The sequence below is a fragment of the Bos indicus x Bos taurus genome, chromosome 11, assembly GCF_003369695.1.
Source record: "Bos indicus x Bos taurus breed Angus x Brahman F1 hybrid chromosome 11, Bos_hybrid_MaternalHap_v2.0, whole genome shotgun sequence".
Classification (NCBI taxonomy): Eukaryota; Metazoa; Chordata; class Mammalia; order Artiodactyla; family Bovidae; genus Bos; species Bos indicus x Bos taurus.
In genome coordinates this window covers 85,315,173-85,330,094 of record NC_040086.1, presented here as the reverse complement: position 1 = coordinate 85,330,094, position 14,922 = coordinate 85,315,173, and the positions used below count along the sequence as shown (strand labels likewise).

Below are 14,922 nucleotides of genomic sequence, written 5' to 3'. Positions count from 1 at the left end.
CAATCTTTCCCAGCATCAGGGTCTTTTCAAATGAGTCAGCTCTTCGCATCAGGTGGCCAAAGTATTGGAGTTTCAGCTTCAACATCAGTCCTTCCGATGAATATTCAGGACTAATCTCCTTTAGGATGGACTGGTTTGATCTCCTTGCAGTCCAAGGGACTCTCAAGAGTCTTCTCCAACACCACAGTTCAAAAGCATCAATTCTTTGGTGCTCAGCCTTCTTCACAGTCCAACTCTCACATCCATACATGACTACAGGAAAAACCATAGCCTTGACTAGATGAACCTTTGTTAGCAAAGTAATGTCTCTGCTTTTTAATATACTGTCTAGGTTGGTCATAAGGTCATAACTTTCCTTTCAAGGAGTAAGTGTCTTTTAATTTCATGGCTGCAGTCACCATCCGCAGTGACTATGCTGCTGCTGCTGCTTAGTCGCTTCAGTCGTGTCCAACTCTGTGCAACCCCATAGACGGCAGCCCACCAGGCTTCCCCGTCCCTGGGATTCTCCAGGCAAGAACACTGGAGTGGGTTGCCATTTCCTTCTCCAACACATGAAAGTAAAAAGTGAAAGTAAAGTCGCTCAGTCGTGTCTGACTCTTATCGACCCCATGGACTACAGCCTACCAGGCTCCTCCATCCATGAGATTTTCCAGGCAAGAGTACCGGAGTGGGGTGCCATTGCCTTCTCCGGCAGTGACTATGGAGCCCCCCAAAATAAAGTCTGTCACTGTTTCCACAGTTTCCCCATCTATTTGCCATGAAGTGATGGGACTGGATGACATGATCTTAGTTTTCTGAATGTTGAGCTTTAAGCCAACTTTTTCACTCTCCTCTTTCACTTTCATCAAGAGGCTCTTTAGTTGTTCTTCACTTTCTGCCATAAGGGTGGTGTCATCTGCATATGTGAGGTTATTGATATTTCTCTGGGCAATCTTGATTCCAGCTTGTGCTTCATCCAGCCCTGTGTTTCTCATAATGTACTCTGCATATAAATTAAATAAGCAGAGTGACAGTATACAGCCTTGATGTACTCCTTTTCCTATTTGGAGCTAGTCTGTTGTTCCATGTCCAGTTCTAACTGTTGCTTCCTGACCTGCATACAGGTTTCTCAAGAGGCAGGTCAGGTGGTCTGGTATTCCCAACTCTTTCAGAATTTTCCACAGTGTTAGACCCTAATTTCACTAACTGCAGGTTTTCTGGGATAACCTGTCACTTGAATTCTTTGGTGATAGACCCCTTAAAACACACCCTACTCAATAAAATTTCTGTGAATGGAGACTTGAGAGAGTCTTCTAGGGGTTGACTGAAAAAAAAAAAGCACAATGAGAGAATTGTGAGTAAGGTTTTACTGGGGGCAGAATGAGGACCAGAGCCTGGGAGACAGCCTCTCAGATAGCTCCGAGGAACTACTCCCAGGAGATGAGGGGAGAGGTCGGTGTGTATGTGAGGGAAGGGGGTTAACTGCCATCAGGCACACATATCAGCAGAAGGATGGTGCTGGTCATGGACAGCAGGTGTCTCCATTAAGGATTTTCGTGCTTTTTTAGATAGGAGACAGTGCAGGAAACCGGGCTTATAAAATCTTCTCCTGAAAAATAGCTCACGATCTGAAGGCCTGTTCTGCTGGTTTGTCCTAGAGCACAGAGTGCCTCATTCTCCACCCTGAACTGCTTGCGGGGTGTGTTGAAGGTATGCAGTGGCCACTAGTGACCTCATCCTTGTAGAGGCAGATGGTGAGAGATGGTTTTTGTCTGCATAGAATCGAAAGACCTTTCTCTTTCACCTTTCTGGCTTTTAAAGCTATTTTGATTTGTTGACAATTCTTTTTTTCTTCAGTGCTCAGTTATCAGTTTATTCATGGTCTCAGCTGTTAGAAAAGCAAAGATAAATAGACAGATGTGTGCACAAATGGGAGGGGAGTGTTTTCTGACCTCGAATTTCCTCTTCCGAGTCAACAGCCTATAGCGAGTGGATAAGGACTGCAGAGAAGAGGAGGTAGGGCTGGGGCCTGGGTGGGCTTTCATCAAATTCTTGTTCTTAGCGGGGCTTTGTCCTGGTTGGGGGTGGGCACTTGGACTGACCCGAGTCGGGGTCATCTGCTCATTTTAGGTGCCGCCCACTTCCTGATCAAGGAGCTGTCTTACCACAACCTGGAGCTGGAGCGGAACCGTCAGGAGGAGCTGGGAATCAAGCCCCAGGACATCTGGCCTTTCATTGTGATTTCTGATGACTCCTGCGTGATGTGGAATGTGGTGGACGTCGACAGTGGTGGGGAGAGAAGCAGGTGAGAGCCCCTTTCCCAACGGCACCCCAGTAACACAAGGGAGCAGGTGCTCTGCCCAGTGGGGGATTCTTGTCCATCCTTTGAGGACCCCAGAGGGCACCTCCTCTTCGAAGATGTGGTGTGCGGTGGACAGAACCCTATCTGGGGTGGGCTCACCCGCCAAGCCTTTGAGTTTTTAATTGAAAACATTTTACTGAGGCACAGTAGAGACAGAAAATAATGCAACATAAATTCAGTATAAAATATTAAAAAAAAAGAGTGTCATACATATCCAGGTATTTTCGCAAACAGAACACACCCACTTAACAAACTCCCTGATGAAGAAATGGACCATCACCATCACCGATGTGCCCTCCCCCACACCTTCTAGAACCTTCTCCCTGCCCCAGCCTCCTCCTGACATGAAGCTGCATTTTTATTTGCTGTGTGACATTCGGGAAACGACCCTTTCTGGGGCAGCTTTCAAAGGGGCACTTGCCCTTGTCCTAGAGGTTTGTTATGAGGATTAGGTAAACCGTGAATTGTGTGCCTGGAGGGGGGTGATGGAGCGTCAGGAGGTAGAAAAGGTTCAGTAGGTAGAGCTGCATCTGAGCATCATTGGGAAGATACCCCTGTGTGGTTTTTTGGCACAAGTATTTCAACTTAGCCTTTTATCTTTGGCTTATTTGAGAAACAACTTGAATGCTTGGCTTTTTTTTTTTTTGAGAGATGATGTAAGGTTAGTTCTTCTCTTTTGTGTTAGTGAGTCCTAAGTCCTAGTGTAACAACTTCCATCCTCACCACTGTTCTTCTAGGAAAAAAATGTGTTCGGTCTGATAGAGCTCACAGACATGACAACAGCAAGCCGCCATGCTTTCAGTGTTTTCACTGTCAGCCTTCCGAGGGCGAGAGCTTGGCTGAGCACAGTGATGAGGAAGAGAACTAAGCTTTTTCCCTCTGCTTTTCTGAATTTCGTTCCGAAGCAGAATGTTCAAGTCCTGGTGTGTCAGAGCTGGCTGAGGCCTTAGGGAGCTTAGCAGAAGCCCCTCGGCTGGGGAAAAGGAAGCTGAGATGCAGAGAAGTTGAGCCACTTACTGGGTCTCTCACACACAGAACTCTTGTTGCCTGGGCTACCAGCCCCGGGGTTACTCCCTTCAGCTGCCCTCCCTGTTCGTCAGGTGGCCCTCACTGTCTTTCCAGACCTCAGTCGCCATCAGGGTGGGGTGGGAGGTGCTTACACACAGCCTCCTTCCCTCCCCCTAACCTCCTTGGAATTGCCACCAGAAACTCGAGGTGGCATGGCATGCTGCAGAGAATGTGGGCTCTGGAGACAGACAACACCCTTCCAGCCAAGCTCTGTTGAGTAACACTGGCCAAGTCAGCCACAGCCTCCTTTTCTTCATCTGTGAAATGGGGATGATGGTTCTATGTGACAAGATTGCTGCGAGGATCAGTGATAGTGAATTCGAAGTGCCTGGTGGCTGTGATGGGTCCTGGGCGCAGCAGCCCGCCGGGCATGTTCAGGGGAAAGCAGCGGCCTGGCCAGCCCAGTCTGCATGCCAACCTGGGGATGTCTGTCTCCCTCCTTCGAGCAGAGAATTTTCCTGGTCGGAGAGAAACGTGTCCTTGAAGCACATCATGCAGCACATCGAGGCATCCCCCAACATCACCCACTACGCCCTGATTGGCATGCGGAAGTGGTCCAGCAAGACTGGGAGCCACGAGGTGCGAGAGCCCTTCTCCCGCTGCCATGTGCATGACTTCATCGTCTTGAACGTGGACTTGACCCAGAACGTGCAGTACAACCAGAACCGGTGAGCCCCGCCCGACCACGGCCATCGTGGTCAGCCCGCGGTCCCAGGGCCTTTTGTCCAACCACATCCATCAGCTCAGCCCACGGTCAGGGCCCTTTGTCCAACCACGTCCATCAGCTCAGCCCACGGTCCCAGGGCCCTTTGTCCAACCACATCCATCAGCTCAGCCCACGGTCAGGGCCCTTTGTCCAACCACATCCATCAGCTCAGCCCACGGTCAGGGCCCTTTGTCCAACCACATCCATCAGCTCAGCCCATGGTCAGGGCCCTTTGTCCAGCCATGTCCATCAGCTCAGCCCGCAGTCCCAGGGCCCTTTGTCCAGCCACGTCCATCAGCTCAGCCCATGGTCAGGGCCCTTTGTCCAGCCACGTCCATCAGCTCAGCCCGCAGTCCCAGGGCCCTTTGTCCAGCCACATCCATCAGCTCAGCCCATGGTCAGGGCCCTTTGTCCAGCCACGGCCATCAGCTCAGCCCGCGGTCCCAGGGCCCTCTGCAAGGTGCAGCCTTACTCCTGGAGGGCGCTTGCTCCTTCCTGGCCCTGCAGGGCCTTCCTACCCATGGCACTGGCCTGGCCCCTTGCTTTCAGTCCTCATGGATTTTTCTTTTTTTTTTTAGTATTTTTGTTGCATAATTTTAGGGGAGATTTGCATAAGACCATTCAGCTTCCTTCACCAGTTCACACGGTACCTTATTTAATGACTTCCGTTCTTCTAAGTGGTGTTTCTCTTGCTTTTCTGGCTCCTTCTGTGAACACATTACTTTCTAGGAGCTTGAGCGCTGAAGGAAATGATAATTTCCTTGTGTCCCTCTCTCTGGATCTAGCCGCAGAACTGCTCATGTCTCAAGAAGAATCCAGTCACTAATGTTAGCGAGCCCTCTACCTGCCAGAGAGTGGGCACATCCCCAAGAGTGCCTACAGAGGAGTGTCTGTTTTGGAGCAGACTGACCTGCTAGGAATGTGGGTTCTGCCGTTTGTCAGCTTTGACATTTAGGCAGATGACTCGCCATCTCTGAGTCTTGATTTCCTTCTGTAACAGTGGCTCATATATTTACTCTGGGAGACCAGTTGTCTTCTTTCTAACACGTAGATGAAGTGGCATTTGTTAAGTCCCCTTCACGGTACCTGGCATGGAGTGCCAAGCTGTCATGTCCGACTCTTTGTGACCCCATGGACTGTAGCCTACCAGGCTCCTCTGTCCATGGGATTTTCCAGGCAAGAATACTGGAATGGGTTGCCATTTCCTTCTCCAGAGGATCTTCCCAACCCGGGGATCGAATCCCAGTCTCCCACATTGCAGGCAGACGCTTTACCATCTGAGCCGCCAGGGAAACAATAAATGTACTCTGGGAGGTCAGTTGCTTTTTAACACATAGATGAAGTGACGTCTGCTAAGTCCCCTTCAGGGTGCCTGGCGTGGCGTGCATGATCCACACGTGACAGAGCTTCTGTGGTAAAAGCCTGAGTACACCCTGCCTTCCTGGTGCAGGGGCACCACAGCTTGTTTCCTTCTTGGTTTGCCTCCTGTGCCTCCCAGGGGAAGGTCTTTGGGGGCAGGAATGAGCTTGCTCATCTTCCCAGATACGGGGGTGTCTGGTGGCGGCGTGACCGTGAGCTAACTGGAGGCCGACCCACCCCCCTCCTCTGTTCCCGCCAGGTTCATGTGTGACGACGTGGACTTCAACCTGCGGGTGCACAGCGCCGGCCTCCTGCTCTGCCGGTTCAACCGCTTCAGCGTGATGAAGAAGCAGATCTCGGTGGGCGGGCACAGGTCCTTCCACATCACGTCCAAGGTGGGTGCGGCTGTGTGCCCGGAGAGAGCTGCTGCCCGTGGTGGGAAAGCTGGTGGGGAGGCCACCCGGGCACCTCTGAGTCAGTGGGGTGGGCTTGACGGCTAGGAAGTGCTAGTGAAGGTTTCCTGCTGGGAGCCCTGAGAAGGGAAAGACTCCATCGAGTTTCCCTTCTCGTCTCCAGTTGTGTGTGTGTGTGTGTGTGTGTGTCTCCCTGCCACGTGCACACCACCAGCCTTCCAGTGTGCCCTTGCCCTCACCTCCCACCCCCACCCCACGCTCTCTCTCTGCGTGATTTCTTGAGCACATCTCCATCAGTGTCTTTGCTGCTCACTTGTCTGGCTTTTCTGCTGGGCAGAGCCCTTGGGGGTCAGATGTGGTACAGTGCTCTTCTTAGGGTCCCCGGGACAGTGCCTGCTAAATACTGCCTGAATGGGACTGACAGGCTAGCTTGATGGGTGTGCCATCTGCCCCAGAGACAGCCTCCAGGTGGGGGGAGACATGTCCTCAGTGATCTGTATCCTCCAGGAACCCGTAGGGTGCTGGCACACCCCTGCCTTGAAGGTCCCTTTGATCCATGGAGGAGAGTGGCAGAGATAAGCTGAAGAAGTAGGAGAACCCATTGAAAGGTGTCCATCAGAGGACTTGAGTAGTCTTATGTATGTGCACAGTCTGTTCGGCTCCAGCCTGGGAAATACGTTGGTGATGGAGTAAGAGATTGTGTGCTCAGAGGGCTGGGCTGTCGAGAGGAAGACCAGTGGGACTGGACAGGAGACAGAGAGGATCTGTAGGTCAGGGGGAAGGCTGACCCTTCCCAGGAGCTGACATCTCGGAATCTGGCGGAACACTGGGTCCTTGGGTTCTCTTTATTTTTTTCTAGACAAGACAGCCAGGTCTCTGCACGGAGTGGTCATTGTCTATAGTCGCTCATGCCGTGGTCGGTTTTCACACATCACACTTTAGTTAAGCCACATTTTCCTTAATGGAGAGCTTCACCGTGGACATATATGTTCTCACATCACGGTTGCACACAGCCATCCACGACGGGAAGGCCCACCCCGGGTCCCCGGGAGTGGCTGACGCCCGCCCATCCCCACGCAGGTGTCGGACAGCCCCATGGCCGTCGTGCCCGCCCAGTACATCTGCGCCCCCGACAGCAAGCACACGTTCCTTGCGGCCCCCGCGCAGCTCCTCCTGGAGAAGTTCCTCCAGCACCACAGCCACCGCTTCTTCCCGCTGTCCCTGAAAAATCTCGGCCACCCTGTGCTGTCCGTGGACTGCTACCTGAACCTGGGGTCTCAGGTAACCATCCGAGGGGGGCCCTGTCGAGTCCCTCAGTCAGAGAAGTCCCTCAACATGGGAGCTAGAACCCAGAACTTGGAATTATAGCCCCCCAACTCTGTCAGCTCTGGCCTGGCCCCCGCTTTACAATCGATAAGATAAAGGCTGAAAGAATTGAAATGGTGTGCCCCCATATCAAGGGGCTTCCCTGGTGGCTCAGTGGTAAAGAACCCACCTGCCAGTGCAGGCACAGGAGATGCAGGTTTGATCCCTGGGCCGGGAAGATGCCCTGGAGGAGGGCATGGCAACCCACCCCAGTATTCTTACCTGGAGAATCCCGTGGACAGAGGAGGCTGGCCGGCTACAGTCCATGGGGTCGAAAAGAGTCGGACACAACTGAACCGACTTAGCACACACACCCTGATGTAGAAAGTTAGGAATCAAACTTACTACTAATGCCAGAACGTCTCTGATTCTCAAATGAGGTAATGAATAGATATATCTGGGTAAGTCTCGAAGTTGATGTTTAGAACATAACATTTGGAAATGACATTGAAAGCTGTGTTTGGTCCTCCAAGCCTGAGCTTGACCTGGCAGTTAGTGTGTTAGATGCAAAGCTCTAGCACAGTGCTGTGGGGTGTTTCATGGAAAATGACTTTTCTCATGGATTCCATTTTTTTCCCCCCAGATCTCTGTGTGTTATGTGAGCTCCAGGCCCCACTCTTTAAACATCAGCTGCTCTGACTTCGTGTTCAGTGGACTCCTGCTGTACCTCTGTGACTCTTTCGTGGGAGCTAGCTTTTTGAAAAAGTTTCATTTTCTGAAAGGTAACTTCTCGTGCTCTTATGGTGGACCTTGACTTGAATGGCTGTCATCACTGGCACCTCTGTGGAGGTGAACCCGGTCCTCATCCTTTTTGGCAACGAGTAAACTGAGACTCAGGCCTCCGTGGTGGCTCAGTGAAAGAATCTGCCTGCCAGTACAGGAGACATGGGTTTGATCCCTGAGTCGGGAAGATCCCTTGGAGGAGGACATGGCAACCCACTTCAGTATTCTTGCCTGGAGAATCCCATGGACAGAGGAGCCTGGTGGGCTACAGTCCACGGGGTCACAAAGAGTCAGACACGACTGAGCGACTAAACAAGAACAGCAAAACTGAGACTCAGGGCTTGTGACTTCCCCGGCTCTCCAGGGAGGCACAAGAAAGCTGGGGTGGGATCCCAGGATGGCTCCTCCCCTCTACCTGTTTGCACAGAGATAAGACACATCCCCTTTCTTCCCAGTGACCAGCAGATATTTTCAACTTTTCTGTAGCTTTTCAGGCCAGGCTCTTAGCCTAAGCATGCAGACCTCCTAGACATTTTTCTTCTTGGTGGATGAGTTCTTCTTTGTCCTGGGCTGCTGCGTGCATCTTTACTTTCCTTCTAATCTTTCTCCCTCTATAGGTGTTTTCGTGCTGGAGTGGTTGAGAGTGGGAAACGTTCATTCAGTATGACTTAAAAACACTATTTCCAATCCAGCTGGCATCCCTAATTGATCTTCACTTTTTATTGGTTGGCCGTGACGCCCACCTTCCTCTCTGCGAGGTGTTGAGTGAGCATCGGGGTTGCATAAGCTTTGGGGAAATAGTCAGAGGTTTCTGCAACATTCTGTGCTCCTGGGAAACATCTTGTCTAATAGAAAGATAGGGTGTGGAGGTAGAGGGGTAGATGGTATGAACACCCATGATTATTGATGTGTGCTAGGGTTCGAGAGGAAGGAGAATTCACATTGCCAGGCAGGAGGAGAGGCAGGAGGCGCATGGGGCCTGGGCGGGCGGCCGACTGCGATGGGTGAAGAGGGCAGGGTTAGGCTGCGGGGCGGGGTGTTTCCCACCAGGGCTGGACCTGAGGATGCTGGTTTGTAATCCTAAGAGTCTTTCTCCTTCTCTCTGTCTGCTCAACTTCTTTGCCATCATTTCTTGGTTCCACGTTGTCTCATCTGCCAGACCTGCAAAGTCACACGCTCATCCGTCATCTGGCTAAGATGGCGAAGCAGCCCCTGGAAACAGGCGCTCGCTTGGACATCTGGCCCTTCCCTTCCAAAAGCAGCATCGTCTTTTGTTCTGGCAAACGGCAGCCGGGCGGGAGCTTTCCTGTGCAGAAACTGCCCTGTTCCGTTCACACACCTCTGCCGTTGTCCACACAGGTGCCACCTTGTGTGTGATCTGTCAGGACCGCAACTCACTCCGCCAGACAGTCGTCCGCCTGGAGCTGGAAGACGAGTGGCAGTTTCGGCTGCGAGATGAATTCCAGACGGCCAACGCCAAGGAGGACCGGCCACTCTTCTTCCTGACCGGACGGCACATCTGAGGGTGGAGCCTGCCCAACCTCAGGCTGCTGAGGCTAAAGGAAGAATTAGAACCCCGGGGTGTCTGGACCGGGACGGGACCCAGTGGTGTTTGCTGCCACACCTTCATGGTAGGTGCCACGGAACCATAGGTCCCAGAGATGCGTGGAGACTTACTGAGAGCCACAGGGACGAGTGGATGGTGAGCAAGAACTCCAACCCCAGACCCCTAGGTTCCGGGCCAGACCCCACCGCCCTGGCCTGTATCGAAGTCCATTTTATGAAGAACAAAGTTTTGCTTACTGTCACGACATCCATATGCTTCCACGGACACACTTGGACAAACTTGACTTTCCTCTTAGTTCTGAAGGATCCCTCTTGGATTATTTTGTAGAGATGCCAGCATTTCAGATGATGGATGTGGTGTTGGCTAAGTAGGTTTCCCTCTAACCTACTCCAGAGCAATAGTCCAAAAGACCATTTTAACCATAAAGGCTAACACAAGGAAAAACGAAGTAGGTTCACTTAATTATGAATTGTGTAAGGTTACTCTTTTAGAAACTAGCCCAAAGGCATCAAATTTAATAAAGTAAAACAAATAGTTTCACTTCGGAGCAAATACGATTCTATTAAAATAGTATAGGGTAAATACCCTACCTCTTAGAAAGGGCAAAAGTGAAAAGAAACTTTTTTTTAAAAAACTACAGGGCTTGCAGGAAGGAAATTAGGGTTGCAGAGATTGACCTTGAGAAACAGAATTTGCCTTACAAAGGAAAGAGAGCCAAACGTCTTTCTTGAAACAAACAATGAAAACAACCAAAGCGATAGGGAAAGTAGCTGATAAGAACTAGACTTCTGACTCTAATTTATTGAAGCTCAGTTTTTAATCTCCTTGAATTGCTCGTCTTCTCTTCTGAATGTTTGGTCCTTGTCCAGAGAGGAAGGGGACAGACAAGGTCACGGTTGTACTGTGATACCTGTACTCTGCCTTGCCTGCCGGAATACATTTTAAACCAGCATGTTAGGGTGCCCCCTAGAGGCCGGGCCCAGGGCCAGGTGCTTTCACTATCTTGCTTACCCTTTCCAGCAGCCTTGTGCTGTGGCGTCTTTCTTCCCGTTTGAAAGGTGAGCCAGTTGAGATGGAAACAGTGCCTCGCCCCAGGATCACACAGCTGCAGACTCCGGGGAAGAAGAGAAGCAGAGCAGACTCCGGGGTCCGTCTCCCCAGCCCACCACACTGTTTGTGGAGTGGCCCGTAACCAGAGGAAGAGTTGAAAGGTCCTCAGAAATGAATCAGCAGAATGCATTCTTGTCCATCCATCTTAGACGTTTATAAGCACTCTAATGGATACTAATCCGAGAAGGAATTATGTTCAAAGATGATGCCAAAGAGTTAATGTCAATCTTTTCTTCCCTGAGGAAAAAAAAATAGTCCATGAGTATAAAAATTTTAGATCAATGTTTCTAAAAAAACGATCACTTTGTATATGTCATTATTCCTATTTTGGAATAAAAACTTACCTTTTTGAGTTCTACCTTCTTGAGTCTTTCATAAATGATGGCTTCTAGGCTGTTCTTCCCGTTTTATTTGTTAATTTAAAGTTGAAAAAAAACCTAACATCTCGTTTGTTCCAGCCTTATAAATAAAATTCATAATGCATGTATTGTTTCTTTGGTGGGAATGAATTGCAGTATCTTAGAGAACTACCTGCTTGAAATCTCAATGTGTGACAGAAAGGGTAGTTTGGGAAATAAAAGAATAAATTCTTAAAAGTAAGTGTATACTAAGATGTGCTCGTTGTTCAGCTGCTCAGTCATGTCCCACTCTTTGCAACTGCATGGACTGCAGCATGCCAGACTTCCCTGTCCTTCACTAGCTCCCTGAGTCTGTTCAAACTCGTGTCCATTGAGTCAGTGATGCCATCCAGTCATCTCATCCTGTGCTGCCTCCTGCCCTCAATCTTTCCCAGCATCAGGAGATCTTTTCCAATGAGTTGGCTTTTCTCATCAGGTGGCCAAAGTATTGGAGCTTTAGCATCAGCCCCTCCAGTGAATATTCAGGATTGATTTCCCTTGGGATTGACTGGTTTGATCTCCTTGCAGCTGATGGGTTGAAGCTCAGGCTGAGAGAGTGTGGATCCCCAGGTAGGCAGGGGCCCTGGGGGGCCAGGCCTTTGCGAATAAGACAAACTCACAGCAGCCCCCTCTCCGTGGCATTGTTTTGTCCCCACAGTCACTTGAGGCAGTTAATAGCAGATATGAGCTCCCTAGGACAATACAAAAATAAACTCACAAGTAAAACTCATAACAAAAATAAAGGAAATGTTATAAGGGAGGAGGTGATAACCTCCATAATGAGTCAGTACAGCAAACAATCCTATAAAACAAGTGTAATTAAATTCAGGGGAAAAGATGGTGTTGTATCCAGGACCAAAAAAAACACAGCAATTACAGATCTTGGAAGTTAAAACCTCAGTGGGCAGATGAAATAGACCAGCTCAAGAGTGAAACAGACAGCTGGGAGGTGAGCCGAAAAAAGTCTAGAGGACAGCACAAGGAATGTTCCCAATCTCTGCTCACCTTTTACTTCTTCCTCCGTTCACTGTGTATCAGCTGCCTGGCCCTCCAGGACCTCTGGGGCCACTGCCAGGCCAGTGCCCACCTCTGCCCAGGGTGCTCCTCCCCCTCACATCTGCCTGGACCCCTCCCTCACTTCCTCTGGGCCCTTAATACTCAAAAGCCACCTCCTCAGTGTCGTCATCCCTCACTGAGTGTACCAGAACACAGTGTCTTTCCCCTTGAAAGTAGGAATTGTATGAGATAGTTTCGCTGCTCTGTTCTCAGAGCCGTGATTATGCCCAGCACATGGTGGATGCTCGTGAAATGCCCACCGAGTGAATGAATGAATCTCTTCTATCTTAGCTGATCCCAACATGGGAGCTGGGGGTGGGAGCGGTCAGTGATGGAGGAATTGATAAAATGAGGGAAATTGAGCACAAATTCTTGGTTTACTAGGGGTAGAAGTGATTAACATAATTAGTGAAAAAGGAACATTTAAACATGTGTTAAAAACATTTAGAGTAGCTGCTAAAAGGGAAAAACTGGATGGCCAACACCTTAAACATCAAAGGGAAAATCAGCACTGACAAAATCAGTGTAGGAGTTGAGTGGGCTGGGGAGAGGAAGGGGGTAAAAAGCAAGAAAACTTGGGGAATAAAGAACATATCTAAAACTATCAATAATGAAATTAATTTTCTTGACTCAGATTGTGTCAAGAAAGCTAATCAGACTAGGACTTCATATTTAAAAATTAAATAGGCAATAGGATGTTTTAAGTTAAAGTCCCAGGTTCTACTCAGGGTGATAAGACTGTCCCCAAACTTTGTAAAAATTCCAACTATGAAATATGAATAACTCTGAGAAATATGAGAAGGGGTAAATTGTGTAATCAGAAGGGGAGACTAGTACATCTCTTGCAGAAGTAGAGAAAGAAGACTCACAGAAATGAGAGTTGGTCTACAGTAATTAGCCTTCAAAGAGGAGAGGATTCTTGTATAATAAAAATTCCAGAAAATGTTCTAGGATGGATAGTAGTGGTGGTTGCATACATCGTGAAAGTGCTAATTTTTATGTGTACATAAACACAATAAAAAACTCTCCCAGAACCTTGGGAAATATGGAATCCTGTACTTCTGCAAGGCCAGATAACAGTCACCCCAAAACCAGATAACGATAGTAAGTTCACACCAATAATACTGATTCTTTTTTCCTGAATGCTTTCAGCAATCTAAGACTCTTGCAATAAAGGAGGAGAAATCGTTCTCCATTTATATGGAGCAACATCGAGCAACATTTATATGGATGTCAGTGTTCTCAACACAGGATGTGGCAGTGCAGAGGGCATGGAATCTGAAACTGGGAGACTTGGGTTCGCTTCTTGCTTCCTTTGCCAAGTCAACCAGCTCCATATGTTAGCTATGAAATCAGCAACAGTGAGTAGCAAATTTTTTTCACCATATACTATGGTTATGTATTTTACTAGATGACTAATTGTCCATTATTTCATTTAATCATCACAATTAACACTTGAAGTAGATCATTGGTATCATTTTACACAAAAGAAACTAGGGCTCAGAAAGGCTAGGTGACTCATCTGAGATCACACAGGTCTCAGGTGACAAAATGAATCTAGATTCATCCCTGCACGTGTAAGGACAGTTCCATTAACATCACAGCTACTTCTTATTTTGAGTCATTTACTCCCACCAAATGCTGTATATTAGTAGGTGCTGTTGGCTTCTAAGACTCTGTGCAATGAAAAATACTGATCCCAGATTTTCTCACTGAGAGGAGAGGTGTTGGGTTGCCTGTTGAAGGTGGTTCTGGGTTCATGCATGTACCACAGGCAGCACATAAGTACCATCCAGAGTCCAGGAAACCCCCAGCATCAGTTTAGAAACCACTTCCAATAAAGGTGTCTGCACTAAACCTCTCAGGTCTGGCTTCAGATTCTGCAGACAGCCCTCATTTCAGGGAAAACCATGAACCAAGGGCAAGTCCAGTGTCCACAGCTGCTGTTTCTTTTTCAGTCTACTGGCTTAAGAAGACTTCCAGCTCAAAAGGAATTAGCATTTTAATTAGCGAAACAGTTGGAAAGGCCAGTACAGAGTTTTCAAGTCCTTCAGGTCTAGAGGAGAAATAGAAATTCTGTGACTGCATTTGTCATTCGCCGAATAGACTGTCCCAGTTTCCTTGTGCCTTTTCTTCTAGAACTCTGGCGAGCAGCAGTTTTTCTCTCTTAGGATCTTTACTCCATGCAAGGTTTTTCCTTGGGTGGCAATCCACCCTGCCAGAAAGAGTGGGCTTTAGGTGGTGCTGAGTGGAATTGTGTTCCCCAAAATGATATATTGAAGTCCTAAGGAGAGTGAAAAAATTGGCTTAAAGCTCAGCATTCAGAAAACTAAGATCATGGCATCCGGTCCCATCACTTCATGGGAAGTAGATGGGGAAACAGTGACAGACTTTATTTTTCTGGGCTCCAAAATCACTACAGATGGTGACTGCAGCCATGAAATTAAAAGATGCTTACTCCTTGGAAGAAAAGTTATGACCAACTTAGACAGCATATTAAAAAGCAGAGACATTACTTTGCCAACAAAGGCCCGTCTAGTCAAGGCTATGGTTTTTCCATTAGTCATGTATGGATGTGAGAGTTGGACTGTGAAGAAGGCTGAGTGCCAAAGAATTGATGCTTTTGAACTGTGGTGTTGGAGAAGACTCTTGAGAGTCCCTTGGACTGCAAGGAGATCCAACCAGTCCATCCTAAAGGAAATCAGTCCTGAATATTCAAAGTTTTAAAGCTGAAACTCCAATACTTTGGCCACCTGATGCGAAGAGCTGACTTATTTGAAAAGACCCTGATGCTGGGAAAGATTGAAGGCGGGAGG

At 48.7% G+C, this 14,922-nt stretch overlaps 1 protein-coding gene across 8 annotated transcripts in view; it reads left to right on the top strand.

Moving 5' to 3' along the window:
* GREB1 (growth regulating estrogen receptor binding 1) overlaps window positions 1–11,135 on the top strand; it is a 133,611-nt gene extending 122,476 nt beyond the window's left edge. For 7 of the 8 annotated variants that reach the window (XM_027556053.1, XM_027556052.1, XM_027556058.1 and 4 more), the window contains exons 28-33: window positions 2,110–2,284; window positions 3,859–4,077; window positions 5,734–5,869; window positions 6,968–7,168; window positions 7,836–7,974; window positions 9,335–11,135. In XM_027556053.1, coding sequence (XP_027411854.1) covers window positions 2,110–2,284; window positions 3,859–4,077; window positions 5,734–5,869; window positions 6,968–7,168; window positions 7,836–7,974; window positions 9,335–9,498 — 1,034 coding nt within the window. In that variant the 3' untranslated portion in view covers window positions 9,499–11,135. The remainder of the gene's footprint in view (window positions 1–2,109; window positions 2,285–3,858; window positions 4,078–5,733; window positions 5,870–6,967; window positions 7,169–7,835; window positions 7,975–9,334) is intronic. The other variant, XM_027556056.1, reaches the window with a different exon arrangement.
* The last annotated feature ends 3,787 nt before the right edge of the window (window positions 11,136–14,922 follow it).